This window comes from Schistocerca cancellata, chromosome 6 (assembly GCF_023864275.1).
Source record: "Schistocerca cancellata isolate TAMUIC-IGC-003103 chromosome 6, iqSchCanc2.1, whole genome shotgun sequence".
NCBI classification, from domain to species: domain Eukaryota; kingdom Metazoa; phylum Arthropoda; class Insecta; order Orthoptera; family Acrididae; genus Schistocerca; species Schistocerca cancellata.
The window spans coordinates 74,600,226-74,622,838 of record NC_064631.1 but is presented as its reverse complement, the minus strand read 5'-3'; the positions used below and the strand labels follow the sequence as shown (position 1 = coordinate 74,622,838).

Below are 22,613 nucleotides of genomic sequence, written 5' to 3'. Positions count from 1 at the left end.
TTGATCTAATGAGAAGAAGGAGTTGCCATTCAGAAATTCTTTTAATTTCCTTTTAAATGCTATATGGCTATCTGTCTGACTTTTGATGCTATTAGGTAAGTGACCAAAGACGTTTGTGGCAGCATAATTTACCCCTTCTGAGCCAAAGTTAGATTTAACCTTGAGTAGTGAAGATCATCCTTTCTCCCAGTGTTGTAGCCATGTACACTGCCATTACTTTTGAATTCGTTTGGATTGTTAATAACAAATTTCATAAGTGAGGCTACAGTGAAGATCTCTAGCTCTTTAAATAAGTGTCTGCAGGATGATCTTGGATGAGCTCCAGCAATTATTCTGAAATAATAGGCGTGGTAAGCTAATTCACCGAGATGAATATCGCCAAAATTTGCAATGACCCTAATAGCATAAGTACCTGAACTCATACGTTTCAGCAGATCCTCAGTGTGTTTTTTCCAGTTCAACCCCTCATCAATGCATACACCTAGAAATTTTGAATATTCTACCTTAGCTACCAATTTCTGATTGAAGTCTATATTTATTAATGGTGTCATCCCATTTACTGTGTGGAACTGTATGTACTGTGTTTTGTCAAAGTTTAATGAGAGCCCATTTGCAGAGAACCACTTAATGATTTTCTGAAGAACATTGTTTACAATTTCACCAGTTAATTCTTGTCTGTTGGGTGTGATAGCTATATTTAGTTGGCTCTGAGCACTATGGGACTCAACTGCTGTGGTCATAAGTCCCCTAGAACGTAGAGCTACTTAAACCTAACTAACCTAAGGACATCACACACATCCATGCCCGAGGCAGGATTCAAACCTGCGACCGTAGCGGTCGTGCGGTTCCAGACTGTAGCGCCTTTAACCGCTCGGCCACTCCGGCCGGCCAGCTATATTTGTATCATTGGTAAAAAGTACCAGCTTTGCATCTTCGTAAATATAGAATGGCAAGTCATTAATATATATTAGGAACAGAACTAATTTTTTTGCATAATTCTAATATGATCCTCTTCAGGTAATGCTGAAGAGATTATTTCCCTGCATGCATCCACAAAAATAACAGGATGACCTCTGCCTTTTGGATGGAACTTTTTGATTTTGAAATTTGCACGACTGGATTAAGCTCCTCTTGCTCTAAATGCAGCTGCCAAATTTTTCACATTATCATGGTTTTTCATTTGTTCTTTGGTTTTATTAGTTTCTGATAGCAAACTCACTAGTTCTTTATTTTTAAATTCCACAAGTTTGTGATTCCAGCTAACTTCTAACGTCTGAGTTTCACCCTACACATCAGTGTTAATAGCAGATATGGTTTCTTGGAATTTGGTGTTTGTCTTGTTTTGAACTTTCATGACCTGCCCTTTAAAAGTTTTTACAAACAGATCTAGTTCGCTATGAGTTGTTCCTTGCTGATGATTTACTATTTTCATTTCCAAGTCTACCTTCGTCTTTAAATCCTCACGAATAGCGTTAAGATCTATTGCTATTGCTAAATGCATCGTACAATTCTCCTCTTTGCTTTTTGATTTCATCACTTACAGACTTCTTTAAAGCCTTCATTTTACTGTCCAATTTACCATCTAGCTCTCTTCTTTTCTTATTGTATGTTTGTTTGGTCAGAGTTTTTATCTGTTCACCAATTTTGGAGCCAACGAAGTTATTTTTATTATCCAATGTCTGACTTGACAAAGATATTTAATTTTTCAAACCATTATTCATTGTTAATATCACTTGTTTCAATTCATTTAGAATGCCCAGTTGCACATCACCCATCTGATTCACTACTGGTTTTATTATTTCTGTTCTCATTTCAATCTCATGGGTATGAGAACATCTGTTCCGTATTTCCCTGGTATGAATCGTCGATCTCTTGTTTTATTGTCACATTACTTAGATCTGCCATGTTTGCTGAGCTACCCATTTCATTGTCATTAGTCAGCTTGTTGTCAAACAATTTTGAGCTCAGCTCATGCTTTTGTTGCTGCCATTCTGACAGCTTTGTCAATTTCAGCATTTTTGCTTTCTCTGCCTGCTTGCTCCCAAATTTGTACAAAAACTTGCCTTATCTCTACAGTCACCCACCGCCTTCTGAAATCCTTTGCTTTCTCTGCCTGCTTGCTCCCAAACTTGTACAAAAACTTGCATATCTCTACAGTCACCCACCACCTTCTGAAGTCTTATCATCTGGCCTCTTGACTCAGTACCAGCCAGGACTGGAGCAACTGAACCGCATTCTCGCCAGGGTTTCAACTATCCGAAATGCGGAATGTCTTACCCACTATTATTCCTCCTCCCTCCTCCAATAGTGGTATTTCACTAACCATCAAACCTACACAATATCCTCGTCCATTCCTACACAACTCCTGCTCCCAACTCCTTGCCTCATAACCCTGTAATACACCAAGAGGAAAGCACTGTCCTATACATCTTCCCAACCACCACCACCTACTCCAGTCCAGTCACAAGATCACCTAACCCATCAAAGGCAGGGCTACCTGTGAAACCAGTCATGTGATATATGAGCTAAGCCACAACCAGTGTGCTGCATTGTACACAGCCATGACAACCAACAAGCTGTTTGTCCGTATGAACATCCATCGACAAACTGTCCGAAGAAACAACTGAACCACCCCATTGCTGAGCATACTGTCCAACATTAACAGTCTTTAATTTCAAAGATTGCTTCACAGCATGTGCCATATGGATACTTCCCACCAACACCAGCTTTTTCTGAATTGTGCAATTGGGAACTCTCCCTGCAGTATATCTTAGGTTCATGTAACCCTCCTGGCCGCAACCTTTGTTAGCCATTGTCCCATGCACTGTTCGCACTCTAGCACTACGTAGCCCTCTATTCTTTTTTACTTCTCTCCTTTTCAACTACCTCCCCCCCCCCCCCCCCATCGCTGTCCCTCTAACCTCCTAACAGCACCTAGCTGCCCTACTCTCTCTTCACCTCATCTCAGCACACTCGCCATCAACACTTTACCATCCCCCAACCCTACCCTGGTATCCCTCCCCCACACCACAACAGCCTCCTCCTTACCCTCACCCAGTTTCCACTCCCATCATGCACTGCTGCTACTCACAGTGTGGCTTCAGCTCCCAGAGACTGTAGTCGTGTATGTGTCTATTGTCTATTTTTGACAAAAAGTCTTGTTGGCTGAAATATTATTTTGTGACTGTCTTTTTGTTGTGCCTATCTTGAACTCAGCATCTCCACTATATCGCGGGTAGCAACTATCCCTTTCATAATATTGCAGGAATTAGTGAAGTGTGGTGACAAGAAAACAAGACTTCGAGTCAGGTGAGCATCGGATTCCCAACATAGAATCAAATAGAGGCAATGCACAAATAGGCCAAAAGAAGAATAATAAAATAGGCCTGTACATAAGCTACTATGAACAACATAGTGATTATATTATCATAGCGAATACAGTCAACAAATTAACACCCACCACAGGAGTTCAAGTTTGGTGAGACATAAGAAATTATTCTGACTTTTAACCCTCAAGCAGGTGTGCCATTCTTCATAACACAAGTGGACGAGCAGCACGCTTTGTACACATTTAAGGAATAGCTGTCTTTCTGTTATCAAGGTAAACATGTAAGAACAAAATTACAGTTTAATAGTAGTTTAATTAAACAACAATAAAATGAACTAAAATGGTATGAGCTAAATAACTGTGTAATAAAACAGTAATAAAATAAACCTTTCATTGTTTCCCCATGTTCCTGCACACAAGTGTTGACCCAAGTAATGAACCACTGGAAGCATTAAACAGCACAGTTGCATCAGATCCTTGCTGACCGCTTATTTAGTTATTAATTATCTTTTAGATAATTGCCTTGTTGTGGATTTGTGTGTTTAGCTTGGAATCCGGGTCACTTTCCTGCACAGATCTTATATTTTTTCATCTAGTTTGCTGTTTCTTTTATATTACTGCTGCTCACTTTGATGTATGACTACACAAGTTATTACTGTGTTAGCTGAAGTGGTAATGAAGAAATAGGTATGGAGTCATCATTGTATAACAACAATGAATTACACTCATGCTCTAAGGACAATGCTGATACATGGTGAAACAACACTCTGGTGGGCGATTTGCGGGTTTAAATCACCTCGGGGTATGACCATGCAGTGCATTTGACATGCGGTCATCGCACGGTGGCACTGGCAGCAGTCCACGTATGCAGAGGTGTGTTGGTGCATGTCAGAGTACGGTGCAGCGAGTAAGTGTGCAGACATTTTCAGATGTGCTAATGGTGACTGTGTGTTGAAAATGGCTCAAAGAACATATATTGATGACGTTATGAGGGGTAGAATACTAGGGCGACTGGAGGCTGGTCAAACACATCAGGTCGTAGCAAGGGCCCTCCGTGTGCCACAAAGTGTGATCTCAAGATTATGGCAACAATTCCAGCAGACAGGAAACGTGTCCAGGTGCTACAGTACGGGACGTTCACAGTGTACAACACTACAAGAAGACCGAAACCTCACCATCAGTGCTCTCAGACGGCCACAGAGTACTGCACGTAGCCATGCTCTGGACATTACCAGCCTCTGGAACAGTTGTCTCCAAACGACTGAACAGACATGGTTTATTCACCCGGAGACCTGCAAGGTGCATTCCACTGACCCCTGGTCACAGGAGAGCTCATAAAGCCTGGTGTCAAGAACACAGTTATGGTTACTGGAACAGTGGTCCCAGGTTATGTTCACAGATGAGTCCAGGTATAGTCTGAACAGTGATTCTCGCTGGGTTTTCATCTGGCGTGAACCAGGAACCAGATACCAACCCCTTAATGTCCTCGAAAGGGTCCTGTATGGAGGTTGTAGATGACGGTGGGGGGGGGGGGGTGGTTATGATTGGTACACGTACACCCCTGTATGTCTTTGACAGAGGATCTGTAACAGGTCAGGTGTATCAGGACATCATTTTGCACCAGTATGTCCACCTTTCAGGGGTGCAGTGTGTCCCACCTTCCTCCTGATGGATGATAACGCATGGCACCACCGAGCTGCCATCGTGGAAGAGTACCTTGAAACAGAAGATATCAGATGAATGGAGTGGCCTGCCTGCTCTCCAGACCTAAACCCCATCGAGCACGTTTGGGATGCTCTCATCGACATATCGCTGCCAGTCTTCAAACCCCTAAGACACTTCAGGCGCTCCGACAGGCACTGGTGCAAGAACGGGATGTTATACCCCAGCAGCTGCTCGACCACCTGATCCAGAGTATGCCAACCCGTTGTGCAACCTGTGTACACGTGCATGGTGATCATATCCCATATTGATGTCTGGGTACATGCGCAGGAAACAGTGACGTTTCGTAGCACGTGTTTCAGGACAGTTTTTTCAACTTATTACAAATACCATGAACCTACAGATCTGTGTTGTGTGCATTCCCTAGGTGCCTATGCTATTAGCGCCAGTTTTGTCTAGTGCCACAAAACTGGCGCTAATATTCTGCAATTATCCTTAATTTACGAGAATGAGTGTAGATTAGATTCGGTTTTCGTTCCATAAAGCCAAAAATGAGATGATCCTCAGGAGTGTGGAACATGTTAGCAAGTGTAACATGAAAAACATAGAACATTTGAATATAATACTCACTTCCCTGATCATTTGTCAGGAGATTGTCAAAATATGTGAATACATTACAGTAAACTGGAACTGCTAATATTTGCAGAATTAAACCACTGTCAGAATGAAACATAGTTTTGTACTTTTAATAAATTTATGATACACAAAATACCTAATCTTGAATTTTGTGACCATGTGCTGCCAAAACTGAAATCTAACAAATGTTTTCCTTTAAGTTGGTCTAACAGTCCCTGTCAAGATATTCATTTATAGAGAAGTAGGAGCTGTCTATCAAAAAGTATTTCAAGGTCTGTTTAAACTGGTTTTTTTTTTATCTTAAACCAATTTTTAACTGTTGCTGGCAATTTATTAAAAATGTGTGTTCCTGAATACTGGACCCCTTTTTGGACCAAAGTAAGTGATTTTAGGTCTTTATTGTTGGGGATATGTGAACAAACATTTTTCAGCGTGCATAGTGGCGCACAAGATATGATGTGCAGAGTGCATTCGACTCTATGGAATATACATGTTCCGTGTTTGTTGATGGGGCAAAGTAATATAATCTGGTAGTCAAATGTATTAATATGTGTTGTGCGAATAAAGCATAAGTTTATTTTGCCCCTTAAATAGTTATTACCTGTCATTTATCTGTGTTAATCTGCATAAACTACAACAGGTTATGGGCCCAGGTACTGGGTTATAGCGAAATAATAAGCTTTAAGGTGACGTGTATTTGCGCAAAAGGTGCGCAGAAATTCGTATAAACTTGGATTGTGTACGCTATACGAAGAAGAAAACAACTGTAAAATGAGTACAACACAGATACCGCAAATACAGCGGCTTGTAGAGCGTGAAAATTACATGACCTGGAAATTTGCCGTTGAGGCATATTTGCACTTGGATGACTTACGGGACGTCATAAACGGTAAATTGGCACCTACAAAATCAAGGATCGGAAGGCGAAATCAAAACAAATCCTTTTAATTGATCCAGTGAATTATGTTCACATAGAAAAGGCTATGTCAGCAAGGGAGGTATGGGACAAACTGAAAAACACATTCGAAGATGGTGGTTTAACCAGAAAAGTAGGATTACTTCGTGAGCTGATAACCACAAGATCGAATAAGTGTAAAAGCGCCGATGAATATGTGAATAAAATAATTTCAATCTCCAATCATCTGAGGAATATTGGTTTTGAAATTGCGGATGGATGGATTGGAACTTTATTGTTAGCTGGACTAGCAGAGAAATATTCGCCAATGATTATGGTTCACGGTAAATGATGATAGCCAAAAATCTTGAAATGATTATGGGTTTGGAAAGTTCGGGAATATCCATTACAGCGGATAGTGTTAAAGTAAAGATTCTACAGGACGTGAAGAATGAACCAGACTCTAATGCTTCAGAAAAAGAAACAGTGTCGCCTTTATACTATAAGTACAAGGAGAAGAAGCCAATAATATGTTTCAGATGCCAGAAAATTGGGCATATTGCTTCAAAGTGTAATGAAAAGTTAAGTATAAAAGAAAATAAGCATGTTAATTTTAGTAGTCCTGAGAGGAAGTCTACCGATAAAGGTAAGGCATTTTTTGTTTTTTACTCTTTTAATTAAGCAAGTGACGATCATGCAGAATGGTTCCTAGATTCAGGAGCATCTGTGTACATTACCAAAGCTCCGTCAGGTTTGTATGATGTTCAGTCAAGGCCCAACATTGGAATTTCTACAGTTGACGGATCTAAGTTAAGGTGTGAACTCGCAGGAAAAGTGGATCTTAATTTGCTTGTGAATGGGGAAAAGGAAATTGTTACTGCTCATGCTGTACATTATGTAAAGAATATCACAACTAATTTGCTGTCAGTAAGCGAAATAGTAAAGAAGGGTAATAAAGTTATCTTCGATATAGAGGGAGCCAAAGTGATAGACTCTTGTGGTGATATTGTAGCTACTGCGAGTAATGTAAGAGGTATTTACAAAGTGAATACAGTTCAAAATACTGCTGACACAGGAAATCACTCTGTTTTGCTGACACAGGAAATCACTCTGTTTATGCTGCAAAAGGTTTCTTGTGGCGTAAGAGACTTGGATATTTGAATAGGAAAAGTATGACTTTACTGAAAAATATGGCAACTGGGATGGAAAATTATGGAATGAATAAGGTTCAATGTGAGGTGTATTTGCAAGGGGAGCAGGCTAGATTGCCATTTAAATCGAGTCAGCACAGATCTACCGAAGTCTTGCGACTCATACATTCAGATCTCTGTGGACCTATGGAGAATGAATCCTTAGGAGGTAGCTTCTATTTCCTGACATTCATAGATGATTTTTCTAGATACATGCATGTTTATTTTATAAGTAGCAAGGATCAAGTGAATGATGTATTTGTTGTTTATTGCAAAATGGTCGAAAGACAGACTGGGAAGAAAATTAAAATCATTAGATCAGACAATGGATCAGAATATGTAAACAGACGGTATTCGGCATCAGACTACTATTCTACAGTCAGACTACAGTCCTCCTCAGAATGAAGTTGCAGTACGAGCCAACAGAACCATTGTAGAAAAGGTTAGAAGTATGTTAAGCGATGCTGAACTACTTAAGTGTTTTTGGGCAGAGGCTGTGTTAACAGTAGTGTACTTAATTAACGTATCACCTACCAAAGCTGTAAGACACAAGACACCTTATGAAGTATAAACTGGGAAGAAACCAGATCTAAAGCACTTAAAAGTCTTTGGGTGTGAAGCCATGGTTCAGATTCCAAAACCATTAAGAGGAAAGTGGGATGCAAAACCTCAAAAATATATTTTTGTTGACTAGTGTGAGGATTCAAAAGGCTACAGATTTTATAATCCTGTGAATAAGAAGATAATGAGTAGTAGAGATGTAGTATTTTTGGAGGATTATAGACCTAAAATAAAGGAAAGTGATCAAAAGGACACAGTAATGCAACCAAGCATAGTGTGCGATAGTGCTGAAACAGAGATGGAAACTGAAACAGAGGAAGACGAGAATAAAGAGGAAGCTGATGTGCTACCCGAGAATCAAATTGAGGAAGAAGATTCAACAGAGGAAGTCAGTTTAAGGCGGTCTTCACGTACAGCAAACCAAAAGAATATCCAGATTATGAAATGTATGCCCAAAAAAAATCAAAAATGAACCAATCACAGTTGATGAAGCTTTAGCAAGTTCAAATGCTCAAGATTGGAAAAAGGCTATTGAAAAGGAGCTGCAATCTTTTGTGGATAATGATACATATGAATGGGTTAACATGTCTGAAAATAAAAAGCCACTAAGAACAAGATGGGTGTTTAGTGTTATAAACCCTGAGAGTGCAATACCAGAATTCAAAGCCAGATTGGTAATTAAAGAATATTCCCAGAAAGAAGGAATAGATTACAATGAAACTTTCTCACCAGTGGTGAGACTGGAAGAGGAAATATATGTGATTACACCTGATGAAGTTAAGCGACCTTATCAAGGGAAAAAGAGAATTTGGCGTTTGAAGAAAGGCATATATGGATTAAAGCAAAGTGGCCATTGCTGGAATAAATGTTTGCATAAAAGTTTGATAAAACTAGGTATGTTACAGTCAAAGGCAGATCCCAGTATATATCATAAAGGGAGCAATGAAGAAATTGCAATCATGGACATATGGGTAGATGATTATTTTATTTTAACCAATAGTGAAAACCAGATGAATTTTTTTAAAGAACAGTTATGGTCATAATTTAATATGCATGACTTAGGGGAAATTAATCAATACTTAGGCATGAAGATTGTAAGACGTGCCAACAGAGAAGAATTATGGACTGATCAATCTCTGTATACAAGAAAGATCTTTCAATATGGAAAACTGTAAACCTATTTCTACTCCTATGGAAAACAATGCAAAACTGCCAATAACTGATGATGACAAGAAATGTAAGGAAAGTGTACCCTATTTGGAAGCTGTAGGAAGTCTACTGTACTTAGCACAGACTTCCAGACCAGACATTGCATTTGCCACAAATGCAGTAAGCAAGTTTTGCAGTGATCAGAGAGAAAAGCACTGGATGGCAGTCAAGAGAATATTCAGATATTTAAATGGAACTGCTGATTATAAGTTAAAATAGTCTAAAACTGGAAATGTAAATTTGGAAGGACTCAGTGATGCAGACTGGGGAAATGAGTTGGAAAGCAGACACTCCATCACTGGAAGTTGTTTTAGACTAATGGGAGGACTGATATCATGGTCTTGTAAGAGACAAAGAACTGTGCTTTGAGTACTGTAGAAGCTGAATATATGGCCTTGTCCTCCACTATCCAAGAAGCTCTTTGGATCCGTGCACTGATGAGTGAAATAGAATCTCCTCCAACATTAAAGCCAACTGTGATATTTTGTGACAATATGGGAGCTATTAAACTTGCAAAAAATAATGTCACCAGTGTGAGATCCGAACATATTGACATAAGGCATCACTTTATAAGACATCATGTGGAACAGGGGCATATAATTCTCAGTTATTTATGCACAGAAGAAATGTTACCTGATTTCCTAGCCAAGCCTCTCAGTAAGGACAAATTTCAGAAGCTGGTGAAACATTATGGTTTAACCTGGGGTAAATAGTGTTGAGTATCTGAAAAATATTTGTTCAAGGGGGAGTGTTGGGGATATGTGAACAAACATTTTCCAGTGTGCATAGTGGCGCACAAGACATGATGTGAAGAGTGCATTAGACTCTATGGAATATACATGTTCCGTGTTTGTTGATGGGGCAACGTAATATAATCTGGTAGTCAAATGTATTAATACGTGTTGTGCGAATAAAGCATAAGTTTATTTTGTCCCTTAAATAGTTGTTACCTGTCATTTATCTGCATAAACTACAACATTTATGTAGACTGTTCTTATTCCTAGTATTGATACTATGTATTGAGCTATTGGTTGGAAACATACATTATTTGCAACAAATTTCCCAATGGATTAAGTATACAGAGAATCAGTCATTAAAATATTCAGTTCCTTGAACATGTTTCTATATAATGGTCTCAAATTTACATGACAAATGACACACTTTTGCACTCTTACAACTTTTTCTCGTTTTGACGAGTTACCCCAGAATATGATCCCATACAACATAATAGAATGAAAGTAAGCAAAGTATGCAAGTTTTTTTATATTTCTATCTCCTAAATCTGACCTCATTTGCTTTGCAAATACAAACTTGTTTAGGCACTTCAGCAACTCTATGGTATGCCATTCCCAACTGAGTTTATCATCATATTCTAATCCCAGAAATTTAACACTGTTAACCTCTTTCATTTGCATGTCTTCATATGTTGTGCACATGCTGGAAGGAAGTCTCTTACAGGTTCTGAACTGCATATAGTGAGTCTCAAAATGTAATTACAGTTAATTAGCTTTAAACCATTTATTAATACCAGTGAAATTTTGATTAGCAATTATTTCTAAATCCGTACTTGATTTGCTATTCAATGCAGTGTTGGTATCATTTACAAACAAAACAAAGTTGGCATCTGGTAATGTAACAGATGAGAGGTCATTAATGTACACAAGAAAAAGCAACTGACCCAAGATGGAACCTTGAGGAACACTGCAACTACAAAACAATGTTATTTGTGGTTGATGCATTTATACACAGGCGTGCCCACTCGAGGGTTAATGGAGATGAAAATTGAAATATGATGACATACTGGAATTTGGCAACACAAAAACAAAGATGGAAAAATATAGAACATGGATTGGTAAAAAGAAAGGAAAAAGGAGCCACGAAGAGAAAAATTTAATTACTGCCAATACTTGGTTTAAAAATCATGAAAGGCAGTTGTATACATGGAAGAAACCTGGAGACCCAAGATGATTTCAAACAGATTACATAATGGTAAGACAAGACTTGAGATTTTCAACCATACCCAGGGACTGAAGCAGATTCAGACTATAATTTATTGCTTATGAATGCAGATTAAAACTGGAGAACGTTAAGGAGATGGGACCTAGATAAGTGGAAAGAAAGGTTACTGAGAATGTAGGAAAAGACTGATTACTACTTACCATAAAGAGGGCATGTCAAGTTCAGACACGCGCAATTAAAAGACACTTACAAAAAGCCTTCGCCGACAGCCTTCAGCAGTAGAAAACACACACACACACACACACACACACACACACAAAAAACCACGCACCCGTGTACACACGCACACACGACCGCCAACTCCAGCATCTCAGGTTGGAATCAATGATGGTCGTGTGTGCGTGAGGTGTGTTTGCTTGGGTGTGTGAAGCGTGTGTGTGTGTGTGTGTGTGTGTGTGTGTGTGTGTGTGTGTGTGTGTGTGTGCGCGCCTCTTTTACAGGTGAAGGCTGTGGCTGAATGCTTTGTTTAAGTGCCTTTTTAATTGTAACAACATTATGAAAAGGAACGTTGCTACTCACCAGATAGCGGAGCTGCCGAGTCGCAGATAGGCACAACAAAAAGACTGTCACAAATAAAGCTGTCGACCAGTAAGGCCTTCATCAAAAATAGAGGACAGGCATATACACTCACGGAAATGCAACTCACACACACGTCTGCAGTCTCAGACAACTGAAACTACACATTTGGGTTTTAATTCTGCCTGTCTGCAAATTGACGTGTCGTCTTTACGGTAAGTAGCAATCTGTATTTTGTTACCACTGATGATATTACTACCTGGAGATTCCATTGTTTTAAAGATTACTGAGAGTCTCAGAAAGAGCAGTAGGTAATGATTAACTGAAATGGGGGAATGGAATACAATAAGGCAATAAAGGGTACATTTGACAGGTGAAATAGTGAAGGCAGTAGAGGATCAAATAGGCAAAAATGCAGGGCCCGATAGAAATCTTTGGATAATACCCAAAATACTGAATTTTAATGGTGGAAAGGGGAAAATATAAAAAAGCAGCAAGCAATGCAGGCACAATGGAATAAATATGTCTAAAAAGTGAGAGTGCGAGAAATGCAAAGCAGGAATGGTGAAATGAGAAAAACAAAGCTGTAGAAGAATGCATGACAATGGAAAAGATTTAGGCCCTTCAAAATTACCAATCAATATCCTTCAACGCTGTTTGTTGCTGAATTCTCGAACACATTCCAAGTTCAAATATAACAAATTTTCTCGAGGCAAAAGAGCTTGCGTCCCAAAATCAGCATGGATTTAGAAAGCATCTCTCATGCTAGTCAGGTCACCTTTTTCTCACAATATATCATATAAACCATGGACGAAGGGCAACCGGCAGATATCACATTCCTATATATCCAAAAAAATGTTTGACAAGGCTTGTTAATAAAGATACGAACATATGGAATATGTTGCCACATACACTATGTGATCAAAAGTATCTGGACACCTGGCTGAAAATGACTTACAAGTTCGTGGCACCCTCCATCGGTAATGCTGGAACTCTCAATATGGTGTTAACCCACCCTTAACCTTGATGATAGCTTCCATTCTCACAGGCATACATTCAATCAGGTGCTGGAAGGTTTCTTGGGGAATGGCAGCCCATTCTTCATGGAGTATCGCCGTCGGTCAGTGACGCCTGACACGAAGTTGGCGTTCCAAAACATCCCAACGGTGTTCTATAGGATCCAGGTCAGAACTCTGTGGAGGTCAGTTCATTACAGAGATGTTATTGTCGTGTAACCATTACGTCGCGGGCTGTGCATTATGAACAGGTGCTCGAACATGTTGAAAGATACAATCACCGTCCCCAAATTGTTCTTCAACAGTGGGAAGCAAGAAGGTGCTTAATATAGGCCTGTACCGTGATAGTGCCACGCGAAACAACATGGGGTGAAAGCCTCCTCCATGAAAAACACGACCACACCGTAACCCAACCGCCTCCGAATTTTACCACAGGCACACACACCCTTGCAGATGACATTCGCCGTACCCACAGCCTGCCATCGGATCGCCACATTGTGTACCATGATTTGTCACTCAACGCAACATTTTTCCACTGTTCAGTTGTCCAATGTTTATGCTCCTTACACCACGTGAGGTGTCGTTTGGCATTTACTGGCGTTATGTGTGGCTTATGAGCAGCCACTCGATCATGAAATCGAAGTTTTTTCACCTCCCACCTAACTGTCATAGTACTTGCAGCGGATCCTAATGCAGTTTGAAATTCCTGTGTGATGGTCTGGATAGATGTCTGCCAATTACACATTATGACCCTCTTTAATTGTCGGCAGTCTCTGTCACTCAACAGACAAGGTCGGCCTGTACGCTTTTGTGCTGTATGTGTCCCTTCACGTTTCCACTTCACTATCACATTGGAAACAGTGGACCTAGGCATGTTTAGGAATGTGGAAATCAAACGTACAGATGTATGACACAATTGACACCCAATCACTTGACCATGTTCAAAGTCCTTGAGTTCCACGGAGCGCCCCATTCTGTTCTCTCACAATGTCTAATTACTACTGAGGTCGCTGATATGGAGTACCTGGCAGTGGTGGCAGCACACTGCACCTAATGTGAAAAACGCTTGTACGGATACTTTTGATCACATAGTGTATGAAAGTGGCTCTAAGACTTAAGTAATTGAAACCACTATGTTGTCCTTAATGTGTCAATGTGTTCACCAGAGGCAAGGGTATCAGCAAGAGTACATCAGGGAAGTGACACAGGACGACACTCAGACATCTGCAACTGTTTGCTGACAATGCTGTGGTGTATGTGAACAGGCAGCACCTGCATAGGGGCCTAACACAACCTCCAGCCCCAATGAAGTGACCATGATTGGAAGCATCCGATTCCACTCGTTAGCTCTGACCTACGGCATAATGTTGTTGTGTGTATCACGATGGTGCGGTGGTTTTGAGTTGGTTCATGTTTGTACATGTTGTGTTGTGTTGATAGTGCCCTCTGGTGGTGGATGTTGATGTACTGAGTTTAACATGTGGTATTGGGTTCATTTGAGTCTTTGTTATCATTATGGTGACATGGGTTTATTTGAGCCTGGGTAGTCAGTGCTGTAACATAGATTTAGAAGTGATTGCTTTGTTTTCCGTGAGGTTTTTTTAATTGTGTGTTTCACGTTTTTGTTAGGTCTGATTACTGTGTGTGTGCGCGAACTACAGAGATTTTTTTTTTTTTTTTTTTTTTGCAGGCTTTGGTTGGTAAGTAGTTTTTGTTTTGGGGTCAATCCCAGTGAAGTGAGCCAATAAAATTAAGTGCACTGGGTTAAGTTACAACATTGCAATTGACATGAATGCTTTTAGGAAAGGATCCTTTACAACATTGTTTATTACTCCAAATATGCTAAATTAAAAAATAACCAGTCAAAATGATCTCCAAAGTTTGGCATTGAAAATGTAGAAAATCCACTTTTTAGACCCAAAAATATCAACCAAGGAATGATTTATCAGAGTGCATTTTTTCTGTAGTTAGGTATTGAAAAACTTCATATAGAGCAAGAGCACTAACATGTTTCCTTTACTTTTTACAACTTTTTGAAATTTGAAAACCTTTAATTTTTGTAAAGTTTGAGGCTAGTTATCTGTGGAGTGATTGAATATAAAAATCTAATTTCTGCACATTTTGTATACCTATGCGTTAAAGAAATGTACAAAATTAAACACTGCTAACTGACTGAACAAAGATATGAATTTTTGAAAATGAGGAAATAATTGACATTACACTACAGTTGATCTTACAGCTTTTGCCTAATTCATGAGGGATATTGGCTACATGTAATCAATTGTTACTGAAGTTGAGGTACTGAATTATATGGCAAAACTCTAAAAATTACTGGACAAAACATTTACATTATCTTGACAAATTTGAAATAAATATTTTCAATTAACATACTTTTGAGAAGAAGTGCTTCCTAATCCTAGTGGTGATTTTTAAAAACGCTTATTTCTCCACACAGCTTTTGTGATATAGAATAAGACCTCTTATTCGCTGTGGTAAGTTCAAGCACTGAAAGCTTCCTAAATATGTTTTTCATTGGCATCCAAAATTTGTCACTAGTAGATTTCCTGAATGCCATTCTTGGGCCAGCAGGGTGGTAAAATTGCACAAAAACATGTTTTCAAAACTTATTCTTTCAATATGTGCAAGTCACCACAGTCCATCATATACACATGCCCCTCGTAAAGTTCGGTGCCTGATGTTACATAGCATCGAACTAAGTTTTCTGCAATGCCAAGGAATTTGTAGAATTGCTTTGTTCCTTTTATTGCTATACATTTTCATATCTGATTTGAAATGTTGTTTTGATATGAAGAACTAACTACCTCTTCTTTCTTGATGAGAAAGTAGGGGATGCCTTTAACTTTATCCTTGGGGAAGGCATACATGTCCTCTAGTGGAAGAATTAGATCTGTGCTCATTCTCTGTAGGTTGGTTTTACTCCCTTCACATTTTGTTGTACCTGCTACTCCATCACATGCATTTTTACCATGGCAAGAGGCAAAAAACGGTCATTCAGCCTCCAACCCGAAATCTACTTTGTGGTTGCAAAAGATCTGAAAAGGTCTCTTTGTTCTTGTATTGACTATCCCTTCCATCTGAAAAGTATGTGGTATTATGAAAAGGATAGTTGCTACTCAGCATCTCCACTGTAATATGAGTAGGAACTATCCTTTTCATAATATTGTTACATTATTCCGCCCTGGATTTTCCATTGTTTGAAAAGCATTCAAGCTTCTCAACCTTGGACAACTTTCCTTTTATGTAATTTGTTACATACTTTTGAAAAACATTGATATCTGAAGTGTTGTGCTCCAAGTAGTCGCTTAGAATCCAAAATGAAGAATTGCAAACCTCATCTTCTTATTTCTGAAGTACAGAATCAATGGATGCATTGTTGCCCATTCACTAACTCAGTGATACCCTTGTATTTCATCCTGAACCACAAATGTAAAGTTTTCTGCAAAAATAGCTAAGACTATGCATTCACTTACATGAAGTTGTGCTTTTTTTTACCTATGTTGTGCTTTTTTTGTCCTTCAAAAACTTGCTTTCGATTTTAGAAACATAGTGGTAACTTTTGAGATTTTCTAAGTTGTCTATTAAAGATTCAAACCTTCCTGAGATTTAACCACTGTTGTTATTTCAGCCCTGTTAGTTGTGACCCACTGTTTGACGGTAATGTTAAATAATTCAAGAGCACTTTTTTTTTTTGCCAAGGCATTTACTACATAAACTCATGATGCAGCCATAATTATTAGTGTCACAAACGATTAAATCTAGTATATCTTTGCAGTTAACATCGTTAAGTTTTGCACCCACACACATTAATTTGACATTCTGATGATATAAACAAACGCATACAGAGTGTGTTCCTGAGGAGCCGGCCAAAATACACCATTGAGGTCGAAGGTCACAAAATTCTACATTAAGGATGAACATTTCGGAAAGCTGAGCAAGTACATTTAAATTAAACAGCACCAATCGTTCTTGCTTTGTTACCTTAACCCACTTATAACAGCTCTTTTGTTATCTTTGTTACCTGGGCACATCCTACTGTTTCATCATCTTCAAAAAACTGCTGGATCTTTTCAGTTGTTTCTTCACGTATACCTACTTCTTTCTTCTTTCCTGAAACTGTTTGAATGCCTTCCCCTTCACTAATTTTCGGTTTAGTCTAATCAAACAATCATATACAATGAATTTGTGAACTATTTTTTTTCTTGACCATGAGACAGGAAGCAAACTTGAAATTTCAACTTTTTCCTCTTTAGGCGTCGCTGAACACTTACTTTTTAATTTCTTAATCAAGCTCAAATATTCAGTTTTAGAGATTCTGGAGGTAGATAATTTTTAAAAAAAAATACTGTTGGTATATGCATTATTAAAGAATGATTCTAAAAAGCATTTTCTAATTTTGTTTGAAATTCTTTGTACCTTACTTTCAATAGCTGCTTTTCTTTTTCCGCTATACAATTTTCTTATTTTCGAACCAGGAAATACCTCTGACTTAGAACAAGCGAACTCCGATTTGCTAATAGTTTCCTCATTATGAATTAACAAGATTACACGATTCTGGTTCTGGATTCACAATAGTTATTTTTGGGTAACAATTTGGGCACAGGGTATTTCCAGGAATCACATTAAGTTTCACTCAGGAAGCTGTTTTACTCACACTTAACAAGGGCAGATGTTCAAGTTTTTGTAAAATTGAACTATAAACTGTTTTAAGACACACTTTTTTTACTATCAGTCCAGCAGAGCACTGTTCATACATTTTATTGCATTCCAGTTAGTCGCTCAACTTTATTTATTATTAAATTTTAAAATTAGTTTGGTTAATTAAGAATTACACTCACTACAAAGACATGAAAACTATTCTACTCTCTCAATGAAGTGTGTGCATCCACTTTAACAGAGGTTTTAGAACAGACTGACTACAACAACACCACACCCAGAAATTGCAGTGGGGGTACACAGTTCATCTACAGACTTGTCAGTGACTACTGGGCTCCTGTGAGATTTGTTACTCTGTCCACTGAGCCCTTATTCACACTTCTCTCGAAGACTAAACTCTTGCACAAAACTGTAGCCTCCTCAACAATTGAGAAATTTCACTTGTTTGCTTTTATCATTTTGAACTTGTAATAATGTGCTACTTAACTGAGAGTAAGCTACATGTAAATGGACAATTTTTTAACATACAACTAAAGCAAAAGCTCCTACTGTTTAATATTTTATTATTAAAATAAGTAATACTAATGAAATACAGGGTGATAGTGTTAACTAAATACAGGTTAAAATTAAATTTCATTACAATGAAACAATAAACCACTTAAATAGGCAACAACCATAAGATCAATTTTAGCCCAATGTGAATTTTGTACTCATTTTCAAAAATTCATATCTTTGCTCACAGTTGATTATCAATGCTGAACTTTTATAGCACTTTGTTACCATACAGATGTACAAAATGTGCAAAAATCAAATTTTTATTTTCAATTCCACCAGATATAAACAGTTCCATAGCCTACTTTACAAAAAAAGTGTTTCAAATTAAAAAAAAAAGGAAATATTTGTCAGTTTCTTGCTGTATATAAGACTAGTAGCTTAACAATATCCAACTAGAGAAAAAAAAATTGATTCTGATAAATTACTCCTCAGTTGTTATTTTGGAGTCTAAAAGATTGATTTTCTAAATATTCAATACCAAACATTGGAGATCATTTTGACTGGTTATTTTTTAATTTAGGGTATTTTGGACAATAAACAGTGTTGTAGAGCAGACTTTTCTAGAAACATTCATGTCAATTGCAATGTTGTATAACTTAACCCAGTGCAGAGATATTCAAATTAACACTAATGTCACCTAATTGAAAAGCCGTCATGTGCTTTTTAAAAAAGTGAGGAGGAGAAGAAGAAGCCACCATTCAGTAAGGATGCAGCCAGGTTTTTTTTTCTTTTTAACTTCTCAATTATGGGGTAATCACAAATAAAAATATCAAAATATTTAAAAAATGGTCAAGCAAACCTCATTGGATCACTTCATATGGATTGACACTTTTGTGTTATTCTACACTAACTGATGTTTTGTCTGTTTTATATTTATGGTAGTTGCTTTAACTGATGAAGAGAACATGGGGGTTCTTGAGCTATTGAGATTTTGGTTCCAGTGGTGTTTTGTGAGTTATGTAGGTGTGTGAAGTTTATGGTCGGTTTTGCCAGTATGTATCGAGAGCTTCATTTGAGATGTATGAAGATCACTGGAAATTTCCTATTCCACTTTTCAAAGTTGGTGTTCATTTTTTTGTATCCAGTATTTTTGAGCCATGAAGGTCGAGTGATGTGTAGATTCCTGTCGATTTTGTAGCTGTAGCTTTGTGTCGTATCTTGAGCTGTTGTCGTTTTTTCTTATAATATTTGTTTCAGAATGACGTATTTTGTATTGTTATATATTTAGCTTGTCTCTGCCCTAAGCCCCCAATTTCCCATGGTTGTCCCATTAGTCTCATCATTTTATTGTTGGTGTGAGACATTTTTGTGTCGTTTTTATGTTTGTTCCCATTTGTTAGCACAAGTATGCAGTAACATCGCCAACAGTTTGTATACGCTGGAAGTAGACATTTCCACGACACTGATGACATCATGGGTCAAAGAAAACGTATGGAATTGGACACTTCACTAATGCCCAAGTGCCTTCTGCATATGAGGTGTTCCTAAAAAGACATCCCAAAGTGGCATCTTGTCACAGTTCTGAGACAATGCAAGTTGGCAGAAGAAGAAATGACAACAATTAGGGTTTAATACTTCACGAAAGAGATCATTAATAACACTGCGCAAGCTCAAGGTGGGGGAGGAAATAGGTCTAGTCCCATACAACCAAAACATCTCATAATCTACCTTGTGACATTTCGAAAAATCATGGAACCCTAAATATGGTTGGCTGAGCAGTGAAATGAACTCTCATCCTCATGAACGCCCAAGTCTGAATTGTTGGGCTACTTTGCTTACACACACACACACACACACACACACACACACACACACACACACACACACACACACACAGAGAGAGAGAGAGAGAGAGAGAGAGAGAGAGAGAGATTCATCTATGGTGTAGGAGTTGTAAAGGAGATATGATATCAATTTAGTTTTGAAGCTATTACTGCTGTCTGTCAGACAGACATTTTATTTCATTGTTGAAAATTTTTATGGCAGCATATTTTACCCCTTTCTGTGCCAAAGACAGGGTGAGTAAAGGATACGTCAAGAACATTTGAAGTAGCTTTTCACATTACATAACACCTATCATTGAATAAGGGCAAGAAGTTTATGGTTTTTCTAAATGGGAAATAAGCAAAAGGCTAATGCACTGTGCCTTTGATTCTCTTTGCATCAAATTAGTCTGGTAGCCTGACTTTGTGTTGACTAGCATACAGTTGAATGCATACAACAAAACTCTTACCTTAAATCATTGTATTGTCTCACCTTTCTCGTCTTTTTGAGTATTAACTGTTTGAGTTAACGACAATATGCACTACCAGTATCTAATTTGCTATATAATGGAAAGAACACATCTCATTATGTACAACTGACCTTGAAAGTTGTTGCAATGTTTCCTTATTTTGCTCCTCTATGACGTTCAACTCAGCTGCGGATGATGCCATTTCAACACTTTCGTTTAACTCCATTATTTCCATAAGAAATTCTGGATCTGAATGCTGTGTTGATTCACTGATTTCTGACCCCTGTAGTTGGAGCATGTACAAACCGCGAGACAAAGGTTGTTGCAGAGTTGAGTATGCTTTATTCACCAGTGAAGAATAGTCTTCTGACAACATACGCTCCTCCTGAAATGGTCATGCTCAGATGGAGTAACTCCAAATCTGTAATTACAAATTAGCGAGTCATTACACTCTGCCAAAGTTCCGAAACCTATACATAAAATGGTCCACGATTCACATCTCACCTTTGTCCTGTTGGCAAATCTATCTGGATGTAGGACGTTTTGTAACTGTCGGTACTTTGTTGTCAATTCGACGGTGTCTAAATCGTAACTAGGTGTGACTCCTATCACTTCAAAATAATTAGATTTATCGTCCGGTTGTTGGATGGTGTTACAAGAGTGGCAAAATATCTGTGCTTGTTCACTACCACATTTCCAACATTTACGTGACACCTCGCTCATATGACGTACCACCAATGAAAGCAATTTCGGACATTTAACAGCTGATACACATTTAAGATCGTGCGCTTTCGCACGATGATAGTATTTCGCTGACAATCTCAAACCTAACCTTGAGAGCGACATCATAAACATTACAACTCGGTACTCCACACGTAACGTCATTAAAATCTAATCCAAAACACTTTAACCACTAGGGTATACGCGATCTTTGGCTCCAAAACAATATCACATAGACAATCTTTAGCTCCAAAGTTCAATCTTCGACCTGTTCGTCAACGAAAGAGTAAGCCTTCGTTTGCCAAATATGAAAGATGCAGATTACACAACTTCCTACATCGTTACGTGGATTTTCAAGATTCCACCGATTAAATTTTAAATGCATGACAAAAATATATTTACTTTATCATCACATTTGTCTTCGTGTGCGGTTCTATTTCCATATTAATTCCGCCACTTTAAACTTCTATGAACTAAATTTAACACTTGGTAACAATGATTCAGTATGTACACAATTCGTCCAGGCAGAGATGATCAGCAACAGAGACCAGTGAGCTCAATACGAAATCTTCCATTCACTTTCACTACAAAACGGGCGCACCCGTCATTTTGACGGTTGTTCTGCTTTAAAGATAGATTCGCACGGAACTTCCTCGTACGCCTCGTCACATGAAAAGTTTCTCCTCTGTAGTTCAAATAGTGGCATTACACACGGCGTCAACGGAACGTCACCGACTCATCACTTTACTTTAGCGTCACATCAAGGTCTCTCGGGATGAATGTTTCGAGGGGCCACAGTGTGGCCTACTTGGCGAGCAACATTAAACCTTTGACTGCGGCTGACTGCTACAGCAGTCCAAGCGCGCCGTGCACCGGGTGCGGCTGACTACCACAGTAGTTCAGCACTGCCGTGTCCTAGGTGCTGCCGACTGCTGTAGAAGTTCTGAGACGTTTGTTCGCCAATTGTTTAGCTGTGCTTGAATAAGACGTCTGTTTGTTTGCAGCGCTACTGGCGGACTCTCGCCATACCTTACCGCTTACTGTAACTGCAACAGATAGTGTTTCAATATGCGGAACACGACTACTTTTGAAGTCGATGTAAGCGCTTTTGGCGGACCGTCACAGCACTTGAACGAGTAATTTGCTTTACCACAGGCGGCCGTGGGTTTACGCAAAACAGATGACGCTACTGTGGTTTCTGTCGACTGTAGTTTCGCGCCTTTCTGCGAGATTCTATTCTTGGTTCAGACTTCAGTCGCCTATTATTCGCTTGTGTTTGCACAGTGAATTTACTTATTGTGAAGGAATGAAAATAGCTCCTCACCTCCGAAGAGATAATATAGATGTTGATGGAGAGTGACTCTGAAGAATCGCTGTGCTCTTCAATAGACAGCGATTC

The 22,613-nt window shown here is 38.7% G+C and overlaps 1 protein-coding gene across 1 annotated transcript in view; it reads right to left on the bottom strand.

The window, feature by feature from the left end:
• LOC126191549 (iron-sulfur cluster co-chaperone protein HscB) overlaps nt 1–21,680 on the bottom strand; it is a 41,064-nt gene extending 19,384 nt beyond the window's left edge. The window contains exons 1-2 of the mRNA XM_049932458.1: nt 20,999–21,680; nt 20,626–20,879 (exon numbers count right to left, since the gene is read on the bottom strand). Coding sequence (XP_049788415.1) covers nt 20,626–20,879; nt 20,999–21,379 — 635 coding nt within the window. The 5' untranslated portion in view covers nt 21,380–21,680. The remainder of the gene's footprint in view (nt 1–20,625; nt 20,880–20,998) is intronic.
• Between the last annotated feature and the right edge of the window lie 933 nt (nt 21,681–22,613).